A 27,409-nucleotide genomic window follows, 5' to 3' on the forward strand; every position below is an offset into this window, starting at 1 on the left:
TTATTAGCATAAAAAAGCAAATTTGTTTGAAAAGCTGAGATGACATGGTTAACAGTAAAGGCGTATGAAATACATAATGAAAAACAAACATAGCTAGAAGAGTTTGATTGATGTTTAGATAGCAATAAGAAAAATAAATAAAAAAGAGATTTTCTAAACAAAGTAAAATAATGAATTTTACCCTATTTTTCAAGATATAAAGTCTGAAACTTACTCTTTGATGGGCAACAACGAGTTATAAAGTTATAATTTCAATTTATGGAAATTTCAATATCAAACACCTTGATAAACATTAAACATAGTGGTACTTGCCATATTGATGGGGCTTCTGTTCCACTGATTTCTAAAAAGTCATATCCTTCTTCCATCTGGAAATCTGTAAAAACCAGGGCAATAGTATCTCCAGGCTCAGCAAGAATAGTCCAGGTGCAATCAGCATTATTTTCATACTCTGAAGGGAAGTGAGGACTTGATATGATTCCACTTGTTCCTCGTAAGGTTCCTCCACAGGCTCCTTCCGCTAATAAATGTAAATGGAAAATTGTTATTATAGAATCTGATTATGATATGTGAGAATTTTAATATTTGTATGGGACATGACATAACATCTGTAAAGATATGTAGCAGTGTTAAGCTTTATTCTTAATTTTCACTCAAGATTGACTTAGCCTTAGATTTTACTGTTATGTTTCACAAAAGATGAATGGAATTATGAATTAACACATTCAGCGAGATTACGAGTTTTGCGGTAACAGGGGTGCGGTGCTAACGAGCAGTTTCAGCTCACCGCTCACCTACAGACAACGCTGGTATTACAGGTTTTTTTCAACCCAGCGTTAGCCTCTAAAAAGTGAGCGGAGAGAAAAATTTAGCTCCACATTTCACTAATACCAGCGCTGTTTACGGTAGCGGTGAGCTGGCTAAATGTGTTTGTGCACAATTTCCCCATAGGAATCAATGGGGCAGAATCTGTTGAAAAAAAACACCTGCAAAAAAGCAGTGTTCAAAAATTGTGAACTGGGTGGAATGCTGGCTTAAGGACAGAAAACAAAGTGTCTTAGTAAATGGAGTTCATTCAGCAGAGGGGGCTGTTACTAGTGGTGTTCCTCAGGGGTCAGTTCTGGGGCCTGTTTTGTTTAACATATTTATCTGCGATATCAGCAAAGGGCTACAAGGGAAAGTATGTCTCTTTGCAGATGATACAAAAATTTACAACAGAGTGGATGTTCCGGGGGGGGGGGGGGGTTAGACATAATGAAAAGTGATATACAACAATTGGAGGATTGGACAAACGACTGGGATCTAAAGTTTAACACAGCAAAGTGTAAAATAATTCATTTAGGGAAGAAAAATCCAAATGTTAATTACAGACTCAATGACACTTTACTGACTGTTACAGATGAGGAACAGGACTTGGGAATTATTATTTCAGATGATTTAAAACTTAGTAAACAATATAGTAATGCAGCGAGTAAGGCTAGCAGAATGCTTGGATGTATTGGTAGAGGTATTTGCAGCAGAAATAGTAAGGTTCTTATGCCACTTTAAAGATCATTAGTTAGGCCTCATCTTTAGTATTGTGTGCAGTTCTAGAGGTCATATCTTCAGAAGGATATTAACAAACTTGAATCTGTGCAAAGGAGGGCAACCAAAATGGTACATGGTCTAAAAAATAAAACTTACCAGTATAGGCTCAATGACCTAAATATGTATAGCTTAGAGGAGAGAAGGGAAAGAGGTGATAAGATAGCAACTTTCAAGTACATTAAAGGGTTTAGTAAAACTGAGGCTGTGGGTATTTTACATAAAATGGAAAATTCAAGAACAAGGGGTCATGAGCTCAAGCTAAAGGGTAGTAGATTCAGGAGTAATTTGAGGAAGCACTTCTTTACAGAAAGAGTGATTGATTTATGGAATAAACTTCCTCAAGAGGTAGTAGCAACAAACACTGTGGGGGACTTTAAAAATGCATGGGACAAGCATAAGGCTATCCTACGAACTAGATAAGTTTATACTGTTAGGTAAGGTTGGGCAGACTTGCTGGGCCTATGGCTCTTATCTGCCGTCAATATCTATGTTTCTATTTTTCTATGTGTTCAGCTCCTAACGCAGCCCCATTGATTCCAATGGGGAAAGTAAATTTATGTCTACACCTAACACCCTAACATGAACCCTGAATCTAAACACCCCTAATCTTACACTTATTAACCCCTAATCTGCCACCCCCGACATTGCCGACACCTGCATTATATTATTAACCCCTAATCTGCCGCTCCGGACACCACCACCACCTACATTATACTAATGAACCCCTAATCTGCTGCCCCCAACATCGTCGAACCCTACATTGTATTTATTAACCCCTACTCTGCCGCCCCCAATGTCGCTGCCACCTACCTACACTTCTTAACCCCTAATCTGCCACCCCCAATGTCGCCGCCACTATAATAAATATATTAACCCCTAAAACTAAGCCTAACCCTAACCCCCCCTTACGTAAATATAATTTAAAATAATCTAAATAAAATTAGTACAATTAAATTATTCCTATTTAAAACTAAATACTTACCTGTAAAATAACCCCTAAGATAGCTACAATATAACTAATAGTTACATTGTATCTAGCTTAGGATTTATTTTTATTTTACAGGCAACTTTGTATTTATTTTAACTAGGTACAATAGTTATTAAATACTTATTAACTATTTAATAACTACCTAGATAAATTAAGTACAAATTTACCTGTAAAATAAACCCTAACTTAAGTTACAATTACACCTAACACTACACTATAATTAAATTAATTATCTAAACTACAATTAAATTAAATAAACTAAAGTACGAAAAAAAAACCACTAAAATACAAATAATAATAAAATAATTACAAGAATTTTAAACTACTTACACCTAATCTAATTCCCCTAATAAAATAAAAAAGCCCCCCAAAATAAGAAAAATCCCTACCCAACATTAAATTACAACTAGCCCTTAAAAGGGCCTTTTGCGGGGCATTGCCCCAAAGTAATCAGCTGTTTACCTGTAAAAAAAATACAATACCCCCAACATTACAACCCACCACCCATACACCCAACCCTACTTTAAAACCCACCCAATCCCCCCTTAATAAAACCTAACACTGCCCCCTTGAAGATCACCCTACCTTGAGACATCTTCACCCAACCGGGCACAAGTTGTCCTCCAGAGGGGCAGAAGTCTTCATCCGATCCAGGCAGAAGAGGACCTCCAGATGGGCAGAAGTCTTCATCCAGGCGGCATCTTCTATCTTCATCCAACCGATAAGGAGCGGCTCCATCTTGAAGACATCCGACGCGGAGCATCCATCCAGACTGACGACTACCCGACGAATGACGGTTCCTTTAAATGAGGTCATCCAAGACGGCATCCCTTGAATTCTGATTGGCTGATAGGATTCTATCAGCCAATCAGAATTAAGGTAGGAAAAATACTATTGGCTGATGCAATCAGCCAATAGGATTGAGCTTGCATTCTATTTGCTGATTGGAACAGCTAATAGAATGCAAGCTCAATCCTATTGGCTGATTGGATCAGCCAATAGGATTGAACTTCAATCCTATTGGCTGATTGCATCAGCCAATAGGATTTTTCCTACCTTAATTCCGATTGGCTGATAGAATCCTATCAGCCAATCGGAAATCAAGGGATGCCATCTTGGATGACGTAATTTAAAGGAACCGTCATTCGTTGGGTAGTCGTCAGTCTGGATTGATGCTCCACGTCGGATGTCTTGCAGATGGAGCTGCTCCTCGTCGGATGGATGAAGATAGAAGATGCCACCTGGATGAAGACTTCTGCCCATCTGGAGGTCCTCTTCTGCCCGGATCGGATGAAGACTTCTGCCCCTCTGGAGGACCATTTCTGCCCGGTTGGGTGAAGACGTCTCAAGGTAGGGTGATCTTTAAGGGGGTAGTGTTAGGTTTTATTAAGGGGTACTGGGTGGGTTTTAGAGTAGGGTTGAATGTGTGGGTGGTGGGTTGTAATGTTGGGGGTGGGGTATTGTATTTTTTTTTACATTTAAAAGAGCTGATTACTTTGGGGCAATGCCCCACAAAAAGCCCTTTTAAGGGCTACTTGTAATTTAGTATAGGGTAGGGTTTTTTATTTTGGGGGGCTTTTTTATTTTATTAGGGGGATTAGATTAGGTGTAATTAGTTTAAACAAATTGTAATTATTTTATTTTATTCTGTAATTTAGTGTTTTTTTTCCGTACTTTAGTCTATTTAATTTAATTGTAGTTAATTGTAGTTAATTTTGGAAATTATTTTAATTATAGTGTAGCTTTAGGTGTAATTGTAATTTAGGTTAGGATTTATTTTACAGGTAAATTTGTCTTTATTTTAACTAGGTAGTTATTAAATAGTTAATAACTATTTAATAACTATTCTACCTAGTTAAAATAAATACAAAGTAGCCTGTAAAATAAAAATAAACCCTAGGTCAGTTACAATGTAACTATTAGTTATATTGTAGCTATCTTAGGGTTTATTTTATCGGTAAGTATTTAGTTTTAAATAGGAATAATTTATTTAATTGTAGTTATTTTATTTCGTTTTATTTAAATTGTATTTAAGTTAGGGGGTGTTAGGGTTAGGGTTAGACTTAGGTTTAGGGGTTAATACATTTAATATAGTTGCGGCGACGTTGGGGGCGGCAGATTAGGGGTTAATAAATGTAGGTAGGTGTTGGCGATGTTAGGGACGTCAGATTAGGGGTTAATAAAATGTAACTAGTGTTTGTGAGGCGGGAGTGCGGCGGTGTAGGGGTTAATATATTTATTGAAGTGGCGGCGATGTCCGGTCGGCAGATTAGGGGTTAAAAAATTTATTTAAGTGTTTGTGATATGGGGGGGGGGCTCGGTTTAGGGGTTAATAGGTAGTTTATGGGTGTTAGTGTACTTTTTAGCACTTTAGTTAAGAGTTTTATGTTACGACGTTAGCCCATAAAACTCTTAACTACTGACTTTTAAATGCGGTAGGAGTCTTGACAGGAGGGTCTACCGCTCACTTCTTCCAAGACTCATAATACCAGCGTTAGGAAAATCCCATTGAACAGATAGGATACGCAATTGACATAAGGGGATTTGCGGTATGCTCAAGATGCGGAAGAAAAGTGAGCGGTACACCTGTACCTGCCACACTCGTAATACTAGCGGGCGTTAAAAAGCAGCTTGGGACCTCTCAATGCTGCTTTTTTTGCTTTTTAAGGCTAACGCAAGACTCGTAATCTAGCCGATTGTATTTACAAAATTTGTCTGCAGTTGTTCAATAAACACCTTGGCCTAGATTTAGCGTTTTGTCGGTAACGACCCGCGTAGCTAACGCTGGCTTTTTTCTGGCCGCACCTTTTAAATACCTCTGGTATTGAGAGTTCACAGAATGGCTGAGTTAGGCTCCAAAAAGGGAGCTTACAGACATATTTAATGCCACTGCAACTCTCAATACCAGAGTTGCTTACGGAAGTGGCCAGCTTCAAAAACGTGCTCGTGCACGATTCCCCCATAGAAAACAATGGGGCTGTTTGAGCTGAAAAAAACCCAAACACCTGCAAAAAAGCCGCGTTCAGCTCCTAACGCAGCCCCATTGTTTGCTATGGGGAAACACTTCTTAACACTCTAACATGTACCCCGAGTCTAAACACCCCTAACCTTACACTTATTAACCCCTAATCTGCCGCCCCCGCTATCGCTGACCCCTGCATATTATTATTAACCCCTAATCTGCCGCTCCGTAAACCGCCGCTACTTACATTATCCCTATGTACCCCTAATCTGCTGCCCTAACATCGCCGACCCCTATATTATATTTATTAACCCCTAATCTGCCCCCCACAACGTCGCCTCCACCTGCCTACACTTATTAACCCCTAATCTGCCGAGCGGACCGCACCGCTATTATAATAAAGTTATTAACCCCTAATCCGCCTCACTAACCCTATAATAAATAGTATTAACCCCTAATCTGCCCTCCCTAACATCGCCGACACCTAACTTCAAACATTAACCCCTAATCTGCCGACTGGAGCTCACCGCTATTCTAATAAATGTATTAACCCCTAAAGCTAAGTCTAACCCTAACACTAACACCCCCCTAAGTTAAATATAATTTAAATCTAACGAAATTAATTAACTCTTATTAAATACATTATTCCTATTTAAAGCAAAATACTTACCTGTAAAATAAATCCTAATATAGCTACAATATAAATTATAATTATATTATAGCTATTTTAGGATTTATATTTATTTTACAGGTAACTTTGTATTTATTTTAACCAGGTACAATAGCTATTAAATAGTTAAGAACATTAGAAAAATATTACAACAATTTTAAACTAATTACACCTACTCTAAGCCCCCTAATAAAATAACAAAGCCCTCCAAAATAAAAAATGCCCTACCCTATTCTAAATTACAAAAGTTCAAAGCTCTTTTACCTTACCAGCCCTGAACAGGGCCCTTTGCGGGGCATGCCCCAAGAAATTCAGCTCTTTTGCCTGTAAAAAAACACATACAATCCCCCCCCAACATTACAACCCACCACCCACATACCCCTAATCTAACCCAAACTCCCCTTAAATAAACCTAACACTAAGCCCCTGAAGATCTTCCTACCTTATCTGCACCTCACCGTGTATCACCGATCGATCCTGGCTCCAAAATCTTCATCCAACCCAAGAGGGGGCTAGACATCCATCATCCGGCGGCTGAAGAGGTCCAGAAGAGGCTCCAAAATCTTCATCCTATCCGGGAAGAAGAGGCGATCCAGACCGGCAACCATCTTCTTCCAAGCGGCATCGTCTATCTTCATCCGATGAGGACCGGCTCCATCATGAAGACCTCCAGCGCGGACCCATCTTCTTCCGACGACGTCCAACTGAAGAATGACGGTTCCTTTAAGGGATGTTATCCAAGATGGCGTCCCTCGAATTCCGATTGGCTGATAGGATTCTATCAGCCAATCGGAATTAAGGTAGGAAAATTCTGATTGGCTGATGGAATCAGCCAATCAGAATCAAGTTCAATCTGATTGGCTGATCCGATCAGCCAATCAGATTGAGCTTGCATTCTATTGGCTGATCGGAACAGCCAATAGAATGCGAGCTCAATCTGATTGGCTGATCGGATCAGCCAATCGGATTGAACTTGATTCTGATTGGCTGATTCCATCAGCCAATTAGAATTTTCCTACCTTAATTCCGATTGGCTGATAGAATCCTATCAGCCAATCAGAATTCGATGGACGCCACCTTGGATGACGTCCCTTAAAGGAACCGTCATTCTTCAGTTGGACGTCATCGGAAGAAGATGGGTCCGCACTGGAGGTCTTCACGATGGAGCCGGTCCTCATCGGATGAAGATAGAAGATGCCGCTTGGAAGAAGATGGTTGCCGGTCTGGATCGCCTCTTCTTCCCGGATAGGATGAAGATTTTGGAGCCTCTTCTGGACCTCTTCAGCCGCCGGATGATGGATGTCTAGCCCCCTCTTGGGTTGGATGAAGATTTTGGAGCCAGGATCGATCGGTGATACCCGGTGAAGTGAAGATAAGGTAGGAAGATCTTCAGGGGCTTAGTGTTAGGTTTATTTAAGGGGGGGTTGGGTTAGATTAGGGGTATGGGGGTGGTGGGTTGTAATGTTGGGGGGGGTATTGTATGTGTTTTTTTACAGGCAAAAGAGCTGAATTTCTTGGGGCATGCCCCGCAAAGGGCCCTGTTCAGGGCTGGTAAGGTAAAAGAGCTTTGAAGTTTTGTAATATAGAATAGGGTAGGGCATTTTTTTATTTTGGGGGGCTTTGTTATTTTATTAGGGGGCTTAGAGTAGGTGTAATTAGTTTAAAATTGTTGTAATATTTTTCTAATGTTTGTAAATATTTTTTTATTTTTTGTAACTTAGTTCTTTTTTATTTTTGGTACTTTAGTTAGTTTATTTAATTGTATTTATTTGTAGATATTGTATTTAATTCATTTATTGATAGTGTAGTGTTAGGTTTAATTGTAGATAATTGTAGGTATTGTATTTAATTAATTTATTGATAGTGTAGTGTTAGGTTTAATTGTAACTTAGGTTAGTATTTATTTTACAGGTAATTTTGTAATTATTTTAACTATTTTAGCTATTAAATAGTTCTTAACTATTTAATAGCTATTGTACCTGGTTAAAATAAATACAAAGTTACCTGTAAAATAAATATAAATCCTAAAATAGCTATAATATAATTATAATTTATATTGTAGCTATATTAGGATTTATTTTACAGGTAAGTATTTAGCTTTAAATAGGAATAATTTATTTAATAAGAGTTAATTAATTTCGTTAGATTTAAATTATATTTAACTTAGGCGGGTGTTAGTGTTAGACTTAGCTTTAGGGGTTAATACATTTATTAAAATAGCGGTGAGCTCCAGTCGGCAGATTAGGGGTTAATGTTTGAAGTTAGGTGTCGGCGATGTTAGGGAGGGCAGATTAGGGGTTAATACTATTTATTATAGGGTTATTGAGGTGGGAGTGAGGCGGATTAGGGGTTAATAACTTTATTATAGTAGCGGTGCGGTCCGCTCGGCAGATTAGGGGTTAATAAGTGTAGGCAGGTGGAGGCGACGTTGAGGGGGGCAGATTAGGGGTTAATAAATATAATATAGGGGTCGGCGGTGTTAGGGGCAGCAGATTAGGGGTACATAAGTATAACGTAGGTGGCGGTCGGCAGATTAGGGGTTAAAAAAATTTAATCGAGTGGCGGCGATGTGGGGGGGACCTCGGTTTAGGGGTACATAGGTAGTTTATGGGTGTTAGTGTACTTTAGAGCACAGTAGTTAAGAGCTTTATGAACCGGCGTTAGCCCATAAAGCTCTTAACTACTGACTTTTTTCTGCGGCTGGAGTTTTGTCGTTAGAATTCTAACGCTTACTTCAGACACGACTCTAAATACCGGAGTTAGAAAGATCCCATTGAAAAGATAGGATACGCAATTTACGTAAGGGGATCTGCGGTATGGAAAAGTCGCGGCTGAAAAGTGAGCGTTAGACCCTTTCCTGACTGACTCCAAATACCGGCGGTAGCCTAAAACCAGCGTTAGAAGCCTCTAACGCTGGTTATCACGGCTACCGCCAAACTCTAAATCTAAGCCCTTGTTTGTTGCAAACATTTTCCAAACAGACAAAAATCTATCCCACACTTGTTAAAGGGACAATAAAGTCAAAATTAAACTTTCATGATTCAGATACAGCATACAATTTTAAACAACTTTCCAATTTACTTATTTTATAATTTTGTTTAGTTCTCCCAATATCCTTTGTTAAAGAGTAATCCTAGGTGAGCTCAGAAGCATGCACACATGCTTAGCAATCAGGAAAGTGTTTGCAAAAAAATCTTTAAAAAATGTTATGCATAGTTGCAAACTCTGCTGTCAGAGTGTCTGTAACATTATATTGCAGCTTTGTTTGCAACCATGTATAACATTGCTATAAACATTGCTGCAAACACTGCTGCCAGGTGGCTAAAGACATGTGGACGCTCCTGAGCTCACCTATGATTACTCTTTAGCAAAGGATACCAAGAGAACTAAGCAAAATTGATAATATAATTAAATTGGAAAGATGTTCAAAAAAGCATGCTCTATCCAATCCATACAAGTTTTTACTTTAACTTTACTGTCCCTTTAAATTTGGAAGAGCCAATAAAAACTTGGTACTGGAGAAGACATATCTATTTACTATCATTTTATTTGCAAAATATACATTATATTGCTATTATTATCTGGTAAAGCCTATTAAGATGAGATATATGGCAGAATTAGTCTTCTGAAGCCTGACACATGCACTGTGATTTCCTAGAAATGGAAAACCCACACACTGTATATGTATTGTCCCTTCAGCAATCTTTAACTATGAGCATAGAAAATGTTATGTTCTTAGACCAAATTTTGGTTTGTTTATACAAAATATATTATATTGCAATTAAATGAGCTTCAATAACGTTTAGAACTAAACAATAACAAATAATGCAAATAACCAGTGAAAATCAAAATATCAAACTGAGTTAAAGAATAAAGTTACTAGAAACTTTATGAAGCAGTAGGACAATGTTGCTGTTGACCGTCGTCCTCTTCTATTTTAGCTTTAAATTAGATGATAGCTTATTTTTGTTTGCAAAAAAGTCCAATAGAAGCAAATTAAACTACAGAAAAAGTAGAAACAGTAATCAATTTCAACATAGACATACATCATATGGAAACCATACTGTATGGGTTTACATCTTTCAATTATAAACATAAAGATATATTGGCTACTTAAAAGTTACCACTAATCTGGTCCTATGAAGGGTCAGAAAGCTACGGTGGTGGCCCTGGCATCCTGACTGAAGCCGATTATTTGTAAAGTTTATTTGATTGCCGTAAATCTGCCACAAAAAGAGTAACTGCTCAATCTATGAGTTAAGCATCTACTTCCTGGGCTTTCAAGTATGTTGCCTCCTTGGAACAGATTTGCAAGGTCGCAACTTGGTCTTCTCTTCACGCCTTTTCCATATGTTATCAATTGACATTTATGCTTCTTCTGATGCAACTTTTGGCAGCAGAGTCCTTCAGGCCGCAGTGTCCGGCAAATAGGAACTGCCTACTTTTTGTCTCTCCCGTTCTTAACATGGACTCTTAGCTTGTGTATTGCATCTCACATTTTATGAAGTTATGGACTCCCATCAGCTAAAAATGAAAATAGAATTTGGACTTACCGATAAATTTATTTCCTTTGTGCTGATTCCCTCGCACTATTTTTGTATATGGGTGACAGTTCTCATTTGCACTTCGTAACACTGCTTTCTGTCTTTCCTACCTTTTTTTTCGATCTTTCTCCTCTGCTCAACTATACATAAACTGAGAGGAAGAGGAGGTGGGAGGGTCTAAAGCACTTTGAGTGTTCTTGACCTCCTCCTGATAGGCTGGAATATATCCCTCATGTTATGAAGCTATATATATATATATATATATATATATATATATTTAAGTATAAATTTGTTTTTTGTGATGACAGACACACTATAGAGCATTTCATGTTTAGATTTGAATTTCCCTTTAAATATTTAGTTATCTGAAATTTAATTTAGTTTGGCAGATGAACAAGTTGCTTTCACTGTCACCTTTCACAAAGTATAGATTCCATCATGCTAAAAAGGCAGTTCCTTTTCTTTAGAATATAACATTTTTTTCTAAAGACCAGCCCAATTCTTATAAAGTTTGTTGTCAAAGTTTACATATTTTGCAGTAAAAAAATAAGATTTAAGCCAAACTGTTTACTATGTATAAGATCAGAATAATTAAATTATATATGGTAATTCTAGAAGTCATCTTGGTTGTCTACAAAATACTGGCCATATCTATTGGCATAACTATGTAACCTCATTAACCCCTTAACGACACATGTCGTACAGGGTACGTCGCACACAACCTGGTCTTTAAAGATCAGCGACGTACCCTGTACGTCATCAGGGTTTAAAGCGGCTGGAAGCGATCCTGATCGCTTTCAGCCGCTTTCAAGGTATTGCTGTGATGCCTCGACATTGAGGCATCACTGCAATACCTTTTTTCCAAAACCGATGCAGAGAGAGCCACTCTGTGGCCCTCTCTGCACCGGTAGCGATGGGCCCGATCATTGGTGGGTGGGAGCAGCTGCAGGGAGGCGGGTGGGCAGCCCATCGCTACCCAGCATCCGGTTCCTGAATGTGCAATGTGCACGCCGGGTGCCGGGAGCATGCGGAGGCCTGCAGGGAGCGCGCGTGCGCGCGCATATGTGCGCCCGATCGCGTAACAGCCACTGCCACCAATGAATTTATGAATGGAAGAGAGGGAGAGGGAGGGGGGGAAATAATTTTCAAAAGGATCTGGGAGGGGGAGAGGGAGGAGGGTATTAGGGGGGGCAGCTAAACTACAGAAAACATTTAATTACATGCAAAAAAATAAAAAAAAACATTTTTTGGAGGCAAAGCTGCCAGTACCCAAGATGGCAGCAAATAGGATGTGGGCAAGTGTTATAGAGCTGTTTGGGTTGGGATCAGAGAGGTTAGGGGCTAAGGGGGGGTCCATCACAGCTAAACAGATATTTTTTTTTTTTTTAAAAATCATAAAAAAAAAAAAAGCCTTTTATTTTTGTACTGGCAGAGTTTCTGCCAGTACTTAAGATGGCGGGGACAATTGTGGGGTGGGGGAGGGAAGAGAGATGTTTGGGAGGGATCAGGGGGTGGGATCTCTCAGGTGGGAGGCTGATCTCTACACTAAAGCTAAAATTAACCCTGCAAGCTCCCTACAAGCTATCTAATTAACCCCTGCACTGCTGGGCATAATACACGTGTGATGCGCAGCAGCATTTAGCAGCCTTCTAATTACCAAAAAGCAACACAAAAGCCATATATGTCTGCTATTTCTGAACAAAGGGGATCCCAGAGAAGCATTTACAACCATTTATGCCATAATTGCACAAGTTGTTTGTAAATAATTTCAGTGAGAAACCTAAAATTGTAAAAAATCTAACATTTTTTTTTTATTTGATCGCATTTGGCGGTGACATGGTGGCATGAAATATACCAAGATGGGCCTAGATCAATACTTGGGGTTGTCTACTACACTACACTAAAGCTAAAATTAACCCTAGAAGCTCCCTACATGCTCCCTAATTAACCCCTTCACTGCTGGGCATAATACACGTGTGGTGCGCAGAGGCATTTAGCGGCCTTCTAATTACCAAAAAGCAATGCCAAAGCTATATATGTCTGCTATTTATGAACAAAGGGGATCCCAGAGAAGCGTTTACAACCATTTATGCCATAATTGCACAAGTTGTTTGCAAATAATTTCAGTGAGAAACCTAAAGTTTGTGAAAAAAATTATGAAAAAGTGAATTTTTTCTTTATTTGATCTCATTTGGCAGTGAAATGGTGGCATGAAATATACCAAAATGGGCCTAGATCATTACTTTGGTTGTCTTCTAAAAAAATATATATACATGTCAAGGGATATTCAGGGATTCCTGAAAAATATCAGTGTCCCAATGTAACTAGCGCTAATTTTGAAAAAAAGTGGTTTGGAAATATCAAAGTGCTACTTGTACTTATTGCCCTATAACTTGCGAAAAACGCAAAGAACATGTAAATATTGGGTATTTCTAAACTCAGGACAAAATTTAGAAACTATTTAGCATGGGTGTTTTTTGGTGGTTGTAGATGTGTAACAGATTTTGGGGGTCAAAGTTAGAAAAAGTGTGTTTTTTTCCATTTTTTCCTCATATTTTATAAAAATTTTTATAGTAAATTATGATATGATGAAAATAATGGTATCTTTAGAAAGTCCATTTAATGGCGAGAAAAACGGTATATAATATGTGTGGGTACAGTAAATGAGTAAGAGGAAAATTACAGTTAAACACAAACACTGCAGAAATGTAAAAATAGCCCTGGTCCTTAAGGGAAAGAAATTGAAAAATGGCCGTGTCCTTAAGGGGTTAAGAAACTACAGCTGTTAACATAGTAGAAGATCCAACCAAAATTATTTCTATATATATATTTTATAGTACCTACTTTGACCTGTACCTTAAAGGGATATGAAACCCATTTTTTTTAATTTCAAGATTCAGAGAGAAAATATAATTTTAAACAACTTTTCCAATCTATGATATATTTTGCTGAATGAGTCACAATGCACTGTTGAGAATTAAAAAAATAAGGTGAACAATATTAACACAAAATTAAGTGCAAAAGTAAACAAAATTGTGTGTAATTGAGTGCAAACAATTAATAAGGCCTAGATTTAGAGTTCGGCGGTAGCCGTCAAAACCAGCGTTAGAGGCTCCTAACGCTGGTTTTGGCCGCCCGCTGGTATTTGGAGTCAGTGATTAAAGGGTCTAACGCTCACTTTACAGCCGCGACTTTTCCATACCGCAGATCCCCCTACGCCATTTGCGTAGCCTATCTTTTCAATGGGATCTTTCTAACGCCGGTATTTAGAGTCGTTTCTGCAGTGAGCGTTAGAGCTCTAACGACAAGATTCCAGCCGCCTGAAAAAAGCAGGAGTTAAGAGCTTTCTGGCTAACGCCGGTTCATAAAGCTCTTAACTACTGTACCCTAAAGTACACTAACACCCATAAACTACCTATGTACCCCTAAACCGAGGCCCCCCCACATCGCCGACACTCGATTAAAAATTTTAACCCCTAATCTGCCGACCGCCACCTACGTTATACTTATGTACCCCTAATCTGCTGCCCCTAACCCCGCTGACCCCTGTATTACATTTATTAACCCCTAACCTGCCCCCCACAACATCGCCGCCAGCTACTTAAAATAATTAACCCCTAATCTTCCGACCGCAAAGCGCCGCCACCTACGTTATCCCTATGTACCCCTAATCTGCTACCCCTAACACCGCCGACCCCTATATTATATTTATTAACCCCTAATCTGCCGACCGCCACCTACGTTATACTTATGTACCCCTAATCTGCTGCCCCTAACCCCGCCGACCCCTATATTATATTTATTAACCCCTAACTTGCCCCACACAACGTCGCCGCAAGCTACTTAAAATAATTAACCCCTAATCTTCCGACCGCAAATCGCCGCCACCTACGTTATCCCTATGTACCCCTAATCTTCTGCCCCTAACATCGCCGACCCCTATGTTATATTTATTAACCCCTAATCTGCCCCCCACAACGTCGCCGACACCTACCTACACTTATTAACCCCTAATCTGCCGAGCGGACCTGAGCGCTACTATAATAAAGTTATTAACCCCTAATCCACCTCACTAACCCTATCATAAATAGTATTAACCCCTAATCTGCCCTCCCTAACATCGCCGACACCTACCTTCAATTATTAACCCCTAATCTGCCGACCGAAGCTCACCGCTATTCTAATAAATGTATTAACCCCTAAAGCTAAGTCTAACCCTAACACTAACACCCCCCTAAGTTAAATATAATTTTTATCTAACGAAATAAATTAACTCTTATTAAATAAATGATTCCTATTTAAAGCTAAATACTTACCTGTAAAATAAATCATAATATAGCTACAATATAAATTACATTTATATTATAGCTATTTTAGGATTAATATTTATTTTACAGGTAACTTTGTATTTATTTTAACCAGGTACAATAGCTATTAAATAGTTAAGAACTATTTAATAGTTACCTAGTTAAAATAATTACAAATTTACCTGTAAAATAAATCCTAACCTAAGATATAATTAAACCTAACACTACCCTATCAATAAAATAATTAAATAAACTACCTACAATTACCTACAATTAACCTAACACTACACTATCAATAAATTAATTAAACACAATTGCTACAAATAAATACAATTAAATAAACTATCTAAAGTACAAAAAATAAAAAAGAACTAAGTTACAGAAAATAAAAAAATATTTACAAACATAAGAAAAATATTACAACAATTTTAAACTAATTACACCTACTCTAAGCCCCCTAATAAAATAACAAAGACCCCCAAAATAAAAAATTCCCTACCCTATTCTAAATTTAAAAAGTTACAAGCTCTTTTACCTTACCAGCCCTGAACAGGGCCCTTTGCGGGGCATGCCCCAAGAAGTTCAGCTCTTTTGCCTGTAAAAGAAAACATACAATACCCCCCCCCCAACATTACAACCCACCACCCACATACCCCTAATCTAACCCAAACCCCCCTTAAATAAACCTAACACTAAGCCCCTGATGATCTTCCTACCTTGTCTTCACCATGCCAGGTTCACCGATCCGTCCTGGCTCCAAGATCTTCATCCAACCCAAGCGGGGGCTAGACATCCACTGAAGAAGTCCAGAAGAGGGTCCAAAGTCTTCCTCCTATCCGGCAAGAAGAGGACATCCGGACCGGCAAACATCTTCTCCAAGCGGCATCTTCTATGTTCTTCCATCCGATGACGACCGGCTCCATCTTGAAGACCTCCAGCGCGGATCCATCCTCTTCTTCCAACGACTAGACGACGAATGACGGTTCCTTTAAGGGACGTCATCCAAGATGGCGTCCCTCGAATTCCGATTGGCTGATAGGATTCTATCAGCCAATCGGAATTAAGGTAGGAATTTTCTGATTGGCTGATGGAATCAGCCAATCAGAATCAAGTTCAATCCGATTGGCTGATCCAATCAGCCAATCAGATTGAGCTCGCATTCTATTGGCTGTTCCGATCAGCCAATACAATGCGAGCTCAATCTGATTGGCTGATTGGATCAGCCAATCGGATTGAACTTGATTCTGATTGGCTGATTCCATCAGCCAATCAGAAAATTCCTACCTTAATTCCGATTGGCTGATAGAATCCTATCAGCCAATCGGAATTCGAGGGACGCCATCTTGGATGACGTCCCTTAAAGGAACCGTCATTCGTCGTCTAGTCGTCGGAAGAAGAGGATGGATCCGCGCTGGAGGTCTTCAAGATGGAGCCGGTCGTCATCGGATGGAAGAACATAGAAGATGCCGCTTGGAGAAGATGTTTGCCGGTCCGGATGTCCTCTTCTTGCCGGATAGGAGGAAGACTTTGGACCCTCTTCTGGACTTCTTCAGTGGATGTCTAGCCCCCGCTTGGGTTGGATGAAGATCTTGGAGCCAGGACGGATCGGTGAACCTGGCATGGTGAAGACAAGGTAGGAAGATCATCAGGGGCTTAGTGTTAGGTTTATTTAAGGGGGGTTTGGGTTAGATTAGGGGTATGTGGGTGGTGGGTTGTAATGTTGGGGGGGGGGTATTGTATGTTTTCTTTTACAGGCAAAAGAGCTGAACTTCTTGGGGCATGCCCCGCAAAGGGCCCTGTTCAGGGCTGGTAAGGTAAAAGAGCTTGTAACTTTTTAAATTTAGAATAGGGTAGGGAATTTTTTATTTTGGGGGTCTTTGTTATTTTATTAGGGGGCTTAGAGTAGGTGTAATTAGTTTAAAATTGTTGTAATATTTTTCTTATGTTTGTAAATATTTTTTTATTTTCTGTAACTTAGTTCTTTTTTATTTTTTGTACTTTAGATAGTTTATTTAATTGTATTTATTTGTAGCAATTGTGTTTAATTAATTTATTGATAGTGTAGTGTTAGGTTAATTGTAGGTAATTGTAGGTAGTTTATTTAATTATTTTATTGATAGGGTAGTGTTAGGTTTAATTATAACTTAGGTTAGGATTTATTTTACAGGTAAATTTGTAATTATTTTAACTAGGTAACTATTAAATAGTTCTTAACTATTTAATAGCTATTGTACCTGGTTAAAATAAATACAAAGTTACCTGTAAAATAAATATTAATCCTAAAATAGCTATAATATAAATGTAATTTATATTGTAGCTATATTATGATTTATTTTACAGGTAAGTATTTAGCTTTAAATAGGAATCATTTATTTAATAAGAGTTAATTTATTTCGTTAGATAAAAATTATATTTAACTTAGGGGGGTGTTAGTGTTAGGGTTAGACTTAGCTTTAGGGGTTAATACATTTATTAGAATAGCGGTGAGCTCCGGTCGGCAGATTAGGGGTTAATAATTGAAGGTAGGTGTCGGCGATGTTAGGGAGGGCAGATTAGGGGTTAATACTATTTATGATAGGGTTAGTGAGGCGGATTAGGGGTTAATAACTTTATTATAGTAGCGCTCAGGTCCGGTTGGCAGATTAGGGGTTAATAAGTGTAGGTAGGTGTCGGCGACGTTGTGGGGGGCAGATTAGGGGTTAATAAATATAACATAGGGGTCGGCGATGTTAGGGCAGCAGATTAGGGGTACATAGGGATAACGTAGGTGGCGGCGGTTTACGGAGCGGCAGATTAGGGGTTAAAAGTGTAATGCAGGGGTCAGCGATAGCGGGGGCGGCAGATTAGGGGTTAATAAGTGTAAGGTTAGGGGTGTTTAGACTCGGGGTACATGTTAGGGTGTTAGGTGCAGACATAGGAAGTGTTTCCCCATAGGAAACAATGGGGCTGCGTTAGGAGCTGAACGCTGCTTTTTTGCAGGTGTTAGGTTTTTTTTCAGCTCAAACAGCCCCATTGTTTCCTATGGGAGAATCGTGCACGAGCACGTTTTTGAGGCCGGCCGCGTCCGTAAGCAACTCTGGTATCGAGAGTTGTATTTGCGGTAAAAATGCTCTACGCTCCTTTTTTGGAGCCTAACGCAGCATTTGTTTGAACTCTCGATACCAGAGTTAAATTTATGGTGCGGCCAGAAAAAAACCCGCGGAGCGTTAACAGCCCTTTTACCGCCAAACTCCAAATCTAGCCGTAAGGATATTGTTCATAGATGAGCAATTGATCTTGTTGAGTAAGGTCTGATTCTTGTAATAAACCTCCAAAAGAAAAGAGAGCAAAAGAGTGAAGACTGTAAGGTACATAAAGTTGCTCTCCAATTACAAGGGTACTTCTCAGAGCTATAACTAAGCTGTTAGTAAAAAGGCCGGCAGGTTTTAAAGTCCCATGGCTACTCCAGACCGAGGCAGGAACTCCAGATAAGCATAAAAAAATATTTATTAATAAAAGCACAAAGGACATATACACACATTACTAATCATATGGACATAAAGACAATAGCAAACTGTAACATAAACACACTCTGTATTGTGCACAATGAAAGTCACGATAGTGGTGATGCATAAAGTCCAGTTGCACAAATCATAAACTTCGTGAAGAACTATGAAATAATCCAACGTATATTTCTCTATATTAGTACAACTTTTTCAAGGCTATTGAAAGGACACTTGAAAACAAAAAAAAATTAAGAAAGAAAAAATGGTGTATTTGTCCACTGCACCACCAACTTCTTATAAAGAAGGAAAAGCAGGCATATACAATACAATGTTTTAATAAACTATAAAAAGAAATATAAAAATAAATTGTATTTAAAAAAAAAATGTTTAAAAATAAATAAATAAATAGATTAATTAAAACCTTACATTAAAGGGACAGTCTACACCAGAATATTTATTGATTTAAAAGATAGATAATCCCTTTATTACCCATTCCCTAGTTTTATTAATACACTTTTGACCACTGTGATTATCTTGCATTGAGACCTCTGCAAACTGCCCCTTATTTCAGTTCTTTTGACAGACTTGCATTTTAGCCAATCAGTGCGGGCTCCTAGGAACTCCACGTGCGTGAGCACAGTGTTATCTATATGAAACACATGAACTAACACCCTCTAGTGGTGATAAACTATCAAAATGCCCTGAGCTAAGAGGCGGCCTTCAAGGGTTTAGAAATTAGCATATGAACCTCCTAGATTTAGCTTTCAACTAAGAATACCAAGAGAACAAAGCAAAATTTGTGATAGAAGTATTGTTTAAAATTACATGCCCTGTCTGAATCATGAAAGTTTATTTTGGACTAGACTGTCCCTTTAAAAGCTTTTAATTAAAGGGACAGTATAGTCAAAATTAAACTTTTATGATTCAGATAGAGCATGTAATTAAAACAACTTTGCAATTTACTTTTATTCAATCAAATGTCTTTATTCTCTTGGTATTTTTTGTTGAAAGTTGAATCTAGTTAGGCTCATACAGTAATTTCTAATCATTTGAAGGCAGCCTCTTATTTGAATGTATTTGACAGTTTTTCACAGCTAGGTGGTGTTAGTTAATGTGTGCCATAGAGATAACATTGTGCTCACGCGCATAGAGTTACTTATGAGAGGACACTGATTGGCTAAAATGCAAATCTGTCAAAAGAACTGAAATAAGCGGGCAGTCTGCAGAGGTTTAGATACAAGGTAATCACAATGGTAAACAGTAAATTAATATAACCATGTTGGTTATGCAAAACTGGGGAATGGGTAATAGAGGGGTTATCTATCTTTTTAAACAATACAAATTCTTGATTTAAAATACACCTCATCTTCATCTTTTCCTAAAGAATTAGATATATCACCTCCTCGCCAGTATCCTTGAAAAAGGTGTACTAATACAAAGAAACTTAGGTTGGATTGTTTCACAAGCTTCACGGGAGTTTATGATTTGTACTACTGGACTTTTTGCATTACTATTGTGACTATCATTGTGCACAATACAGAGTGTGTTTATGTTACAGTTTGCTATTGTCTTTATGTCCATATGATTAGTAGTCATTTTTTTTACGCTTATCTGGAGTTCCTGCCTCGGTCTGGAGTACCCGTGGGACTTTAAAACCTGCCGGCCTTTTCACTAACAGCTTAGTTATAGCTCTGAGAAGTACCCTTGTAATTGGAGAGCAACTGTGTGTACCTTACAGTCTTCACTCTTTTGCTCTCTTTTCTTTTGGAGGTTTACTACAAGAATGAGACCTTCCTCAACAAGGTAAATTGCTCATCTATGCACTTTATCCTTTTTGATTGTTTGCCCAGGCTATAAATATAATATCTCAGACCTTGGCCTCTATTTATCAAGCTGTCAACCGCAAATACGCTGGAATTCCGCAGCGTATATGTGGCGAGCCTGATTCGCCTTTGTTATCAAAGGCTAGAGACCGGCAAAAGTAGAATTTTGTGGCGTAACATACGATCCGCTGGACTCAGTCTGACACAGATCAATGGTTACATCACTCCAGATGTTCCGAATGCAAGTTCGGCACAATCTGACTACTTTTGGCAGTTATCAAGATCCTACCAGGTACGCTCGGCACTTTTCTGGCCCAGCGTACCTGGTTTTCAATCCGCCGCCCTAGAGGCGGCGGATGCCATATGAATTAATGGGAGTCTGACAGCAGCGATAGCTTATGTTCGCTGCTGCCCGATATCCCATTGATTCCTATGGGAAATGTCTACACCTAACACCCTAACATGTACCCATGAGTCTAAACACCCCTAATCTGCCCCCCTACACTGCCGCCACCTACTTTATACTTATTAACCCCTAAACCGCCACTCCCGGACCCCGCCGCAACTAAATAAAGTTATTAACCCCTAAACCGCCGCTCCCGGACCCCGCCGCCACCTACATTATATTTATTAACCCCTAATCATCCCCCCTACACAGCCGCCACTATATTAATTTTATTAACCCCTAAACCTAAGTCTAACCCTAACACCCCCCTAACTTAAATATTATTTAAATTAATCTAAATAAATTTCCTATTATTAACTAAATTATTGCTATTTAAAACTAAATACTTACCTGTAAAATAAACCCTAAGATAGCTACAGTATAATTAATAATTACATTGTAGCTATTTTTTTTTTTTTTTTAATTTTACAGGCAACTTTGTATTTATTTTAACTAGCTACAATAGTTATTAAATAGTTATTAACTATTTAATAAATACCTAGTTAAAATAAATACAAATTTACCTGTAAAATAAATCCTAACCTAAGTTACAATTACACCTAACACTACAATTAAATAAATTAAATTAATTAACTACAATTACCTACAAATAAATACAATTAAATAAAATAAACTAGAGTACAAAAACAAACAAGCACTAAATTACAGAAAATAAAAAAAATATTACAAGAATTTTAAACTAATTACACCTAATCTAATAAAATAAAAAAGCCCAACAAAATAATAAAATTCACAATATGGGTAGGGTAAGGGAAACTAGTATAACCTTAAGTATATAACTTTACCTCGAGCTAAAAAGCAATGCTCAGGTGATTGTAAAACCTTATATGAAGGAAATAAAGTGGTGTGCAGACCCTTAAACAAGTTATATATTCACTGTATAAAGTAAGATAAAATAACAACCATAATTAGATTGTTATTAAGAAAGACAGGGATTTCAGCACAACCTTTTTTAATGTAAATGCTAAGCGAATGCAAAGCTCCGCATTTAGCGGTATGTGAAGTCCATTCTCGTCAACCACAGACTTCCAGGGCATACAAACAGAGACAAATTTTCTTATGTAAGACACATGAACCAAATAAACAAAAGAAGCATGGATAGACGTTATGCTTGAAACAGTTTACGCTGTCAAATTTTATTAAATATTTGTTGCATATTTAGCAAAAGGTTCTCTGAAACTTAAAACTGTAAAAGGTATGGACTGACAACACCTCCACTAGAGGGTGGTTACGTACTAGACGTAAAATTCGCCACCATAGTGATCCTTGAGGATCTATGCCTGTACACAGAAATGTGTTTATAACCTAAGACAAGCAGCATAAATAAATTTAACAGCTGAATCATACGTAATGGAGCTAATATGTAGCTCTAAGTATTGTGCACAATACGTTATTTAGCCAATATTTTAATAGTGATACCTAAATCTTATGACAAAGAACAGTATAGACTGTGGGGGATGAAAAAACAACTCCAGTATCAGCGGGCACCACCAATATAGTGAAAGGTATCTGGTGTCATGAAAATTAATTCTGGATCTATGTTTAACCACCCCAGGATACAGTCTAACTGAATGCTAGCAGCTTTGATTAAAACATACAATTTCTTTAATACAGATATGTGACAAGACAAAAAAGGACTATGGGGGTGAGAAAAGCAACTCCAGTATTCAGCGGATACCACCAATATAATAAAAGGTATCAGGTGTCATGAATATGCAAGTATCCGGATCTATGTTTCACAGCCCCAAAGCGAGTCGTTTTGTCTTTACAGTTTATATTATGCAGATAGCATCATACAATGTCATGCAATATCTATCAAACATAATCAATAATGAAAATTTTGTTTTTGTCTTGTCACATATCTGTATTAAAGAAATTGTATGTTTTAATCAAAGCTGCTAGCATTCAGTTAGACTGTATCCTGGGGTGGTTAAACATAGATCCAGAATTAATTTTCATGACACCAGATACCATTCACTATATTGGGGGTGCCCGCTAATACTGGAGTTGTTTTTTAATCCCTCACAGTCTATACTGTTCTTTGACATACGATTTAGGTATGACTATTAAAATATTGGCTAAATAACGTATTGTGCACAATACTTAGAGCTACATATTAGCTCCATTACGTATGATTCAGCTGTTAAATTTATTTATGCTGCTTGTCTTAGGTTATAAACACATTTCTGTGTACTGGCATAGATCCTCAAGAATCCTATCAGCCAATCAGAATTCAAGGGACACCATCTTGGATGACGTCATTTAAAGGAACCTTCATTCTTCATTAGGACGTCGATGGAAGAGGATGCTCCGCGTCAGATGGATTGAAGATGGACCCGCTCCGCTCCGGATGGATGAAGATAGAAGATGCCGCCTGGATGAAGCCTTCTGCCCATCTGGAGGTCCTCTTCTGCCCGGATTGGATGAAGACTTCTGCCCCTCTGGAGGTCCACTTGTGCCCGGCTGGGTGAAGATGGCTCAAGGTAGGGTGATCTTCTAGGGGTTAGTGTTAGGTGGGGTTTGGGTTGGTTTTAGAGTAGGGTTGGGTGTGTGGGTGGTGGGTTTTAATGTTGGGGGTGGTTGTATTTCTTTTTTTACAGGTAAAAGAGCTGATTACTTTGGGGCAATGCCCCACAAAAAGCCCTTTTAAGGGTTATTTGTAATTTAGTGTAGGGTAGGGACTTTTATTATTTTGGTGGGCTTTTTTATTTTATTAGGGGGATTAGATTAGGTGTAATTAGTTTAAAATTCTTGTAATATTTTTTTTATTTTCTGTAATTTAGTGTTTGTTTGTTTTTGTACCTTAGTTTATTTTATTGTATTTAATTGTAGGTAATTGTAGTTAATTAATTTAATTTATTTAATTGTAGTGTTAGGTGTAATTGTAACTTAGGTTAGGATTTATTTTACAGGTAAATTTGTATTTATTTTTACTAGGTAGTTATTAAATAGTTAATAACTATTTAATAACTATTGTAGCTAGTTAAAATAAATACAAAGTTGCCTGTAAAATTAAAAAAAAACCTTAAATAGCTACAATGTAATTATTAATTATATTGTAGCTATCTTAGGGTATATTTTATAGGTAAGTATTTAGTTTTAAATAGGAATAATTTAGTTAATAATAGTAAATTTATTTAGATTAATTTAAATTATATTTAAGTTAGGGGGGTGTTAGGGTTAGACTTAGGTTTAGGGGTTAATAAAATTAATATAGTGGCGGCGGTGTAGGGGGGGATGATTAGGGGTTAATAAATATAATGTAGGTGGCGGCGGGGTCCGGGATCGGCGGTTTAGGGGTTAATAACTTTATTTAGTTGCGGAGGGGTCCGGGACCGGTGGTTTAGGGGTTAATAAGTTTATTAGAGTGGTGATGGGGTCTGGAAGCAGCGGTTTAGGGGTTAATAAGTATAATGTAGGTGGCGGCAGTGTAGGCGGGGCAGATTAGGGGTGTTTAGACTCGGGGTACATGTTAGGGTGTTAGGTGTAGACATTTCTCATAGGAATCAATGGGATATTTGGCAGCAGCGAACATGAGCTTTCGTGGATCCCTACCGAAACCAAGAAAACAGTCACCCACGCCCTTGTCAGCAGCCGGTTAGACTACGGCAATGCACTCTATGCCGGCTCCACCATCAAACTCCAAAAGAGACTCCAACATATCCAGAACGCCTCAGCCAGACTCATCCTTGACACCCCCCTCCAATGCCACATCAAAAACACCTAAGGAACCTTCACTGGCTCCCCATCAACAAGAGAATCAGCTTCAAGCTCCTTACCCAAGCGTTCAAGTCCCTATACAACATCAAACCTGAATACCTCAACCACCGTGTAAATTTCTACACCCCCGCCAGACAACTCCGATCGGCCGACCAAGCACTCGCAGTCATCCCCCACATCTGCAAATCCACAGCGGGTGGCAGATCCTTCTCCCACATGGCGGCTAAGACATGGAACACCCTCCCGCTTCACCTCAGACAATACACCTCCCTTACAAAGTTCAGAAAGGACCTCAAAACCTGGCTCTTCGACTGAATGTCCATCTCCTCCCCCCTCCCCCCCTTTCTCCTATCCCATATCCCCTTTCCCTTAGCGCCTTGAGACCCTCACGGGTGATTAGTTTGCGCACTATAAGTAACCAATAGATAGATAGATAGATTCCTATGGCATCTGCCCCCCCCTGGGCGGCGGATTGAAAACCAGGTACACTGGTACAGATTGTGCCGAACTTACGTTTGGAACATCTGTAGTGACGTAACCATCGATCTGTGTCGGACTGAGTCCGGTGGATGGTATGTTACGTCACTATATTCTACTTTTGCCGGTCTCTAGCCTTTGATAACTACGGCGAATCAGGCTCGCCACAAATACGCTGCGGCATTCCAGCGTATTTGCGGTTGACAGCTTGATTAATAGAGGCCATAGTATATATAAGGATAACACTTTATTTTAATGTATTTATATTGTATTTGTTACACTAGGTTTTTTAAAAAAAAACATTTACACTTAACTGTAGATCTCTACTTGTGTTCTAAATTTGTGCTCGAGCAAATGCATTTACTTTCAACTTGTAATATGCACAACAGTTAGTGCGGGCACAATTTTGCTTATCACGATCTGCACTAACAATAGCGTACCACTTGTAATCTAGCCTATAATTTATAAAAACATGTAAGTATGTTTGGATTATTTTAGTAATAATAACAAAAGTATGTTTTAGATTATGGCTAACCATACTAAACAATTGCATACATAAAATCATAGTGAGTATGATACATTTCAAAATGTAATACATTTAAAATATAAATATATTTACAGTATTCAATTATCTTTTATTAATTAATATCAAATAGTATCATAATGTAACATCTGAAATCAATACAAAGTAATACATTTAGGAAGCTTCCATGTCTCGCTTTGATTAGATAAATAAAGTAACACCAACCACACAAGAGTTAAGGCATAACAGAGTATAATTAAAAACCATTACCAGACCCTCTCATCTGCCTAATTAATAATGAATACTTAATGTGTATATTTTGTCAACTACTTAATAATTGAAACAGTCAAGAGGCTCTCTGGTTAATGGAAGGTGCAGATGAATGCAAATATCTGACATTATAGAAAGATAGCAAAATTCTAGTACTGTTGTAAGAATGTTTTATTTATACTCAGGCTTCTATATGGCAGATCAAATTTTTCTAGGATCAATATAATCCTATCTGGATGGACAACAAAATCCACATATATTAAAAATGTGCTTAGTTAACAAATGTGTGTATAGATATATACTGTATATATACAGTATATATATATATATATATATATATGTACACACGCAGTATATATATATGTGAAAAAGACGTGATACCCGCGCTGTATTAGTTCTATTAAGTGACGTATAAATATAAATGTATGTGTAAATACATAAATAATGGTCGCAAATGTGAACAGTAGGATATAATAAATCCTGTATAATATAACTAAAATAAATACAAATATATATGCGTAATAGCACAAGTCCACAGATCTATTTAGATGTTCAGAAAGGCTGCTGAAAAAAGATTTGTGGAGACTCCCAGCTTGTCTCCACGGTTAGAAAGAATATCAGGTCAAAAGAGTTTATATTCTGCGCCTTTCTTCTGCGGAGTATAAAGTTGTGGGGCAAAAAACAGCCCCTATAACTAAGAACTTACTTCAGGCAACCTCAATCCGTATGAGGTAAGTGATCACCAAAGTATAGATGTTATTCCAGGATCAATGTAGGTTGTCATCCGTAAGCTGGTTCACTGATGTAAATGAAACAATATATCCAATGTGCTGTGGAAAACCGGGTTGAGTGCAGAATCTTCGCCACCCAGTCAGATATCTCAGAGGATATGTGAAAAGGAAACAGACAAAAGTGCCCAACAATAGTGAAGTACGCCTTTATTAATTAAAACATACACATATATATAAGCCTCAGATGTCAGCCCACTCACACTAAGTTGCCTTCTTCCTCAGAGGGATAGAAGTACGGAGATACTTCTCCGTACTTCTATCCCTCTGAGGAAGAAGGCAACTTCGAAACGCGTCAGGGACGCAGTACGGTACCAACTGAGTGATTTCTATTTATTTGCTGGGCTGGTGCATTATTTGATTCGCCATTTGATGTCCTATTATTGGTTTTTAACTTACCTCATATTGATTGAGGTCGCTTAGTGTGAGTGGGCTGACATCTGAGGCTTATATATATGTGTATGTTTTAATTAATAAAGGCGTACTTCACTATTGTTGGGCACTTTTGTCTGTTTCCTTTTCACATATCCTCTGAGACATCTGACTGGGTGGCGAAGATTCTGCACTCAACCCGGTTTTCCACAGCACATTGGATATATTGTTTCATTTACATCAGTGAACCAGCTTACGGATGACAACCTACATTGATCCTGGAATAACATCTATACTTTGGTGATCACTTACCTCATACGGATTGAGGTTGCCTGAAGTAAGTTCTTAGTTATAGGGGCTGTTTTTTGCCCCACAACTTTATACTCCGCAGAAGAAAGGCGCAGAATATAAACTCTTTTGACCTGAT

General features: G+C 38.2%; 1 protein-coding gene across 1 annotated transcript in view; it reads right to left on the bottom strand.

The window, feature by feature from the left end:
* CSMD1 (CUB and Sushi multiple domains 1) overlaps positions 1-27,409 on the bottom strand; it is a 3,127,153-nt gene that overhangs the window by 1,987,755 nt on the left and 1,111,989 nt on the right. Inside the window, 1 exon segment of the mRNA XM_053711946.1 lies at positions 313-520. Coding sequence (XP_053567921.1) covers positions 313-520 — 208 coding nt within the window.

Source organism: Bombina bombina, chromosome 4 (genome assembly GCF_027579735.1).
Source record: "Bombina bombina isolate aBomBom1 chromosome 4, aBomBom1.pri, whole genome shotgun sequence".
NCBI lineage: Eukaryota > Metazoa > Chordata > Amphibia > Anura > Bombinatoridae > Bombina > Bombina bombina.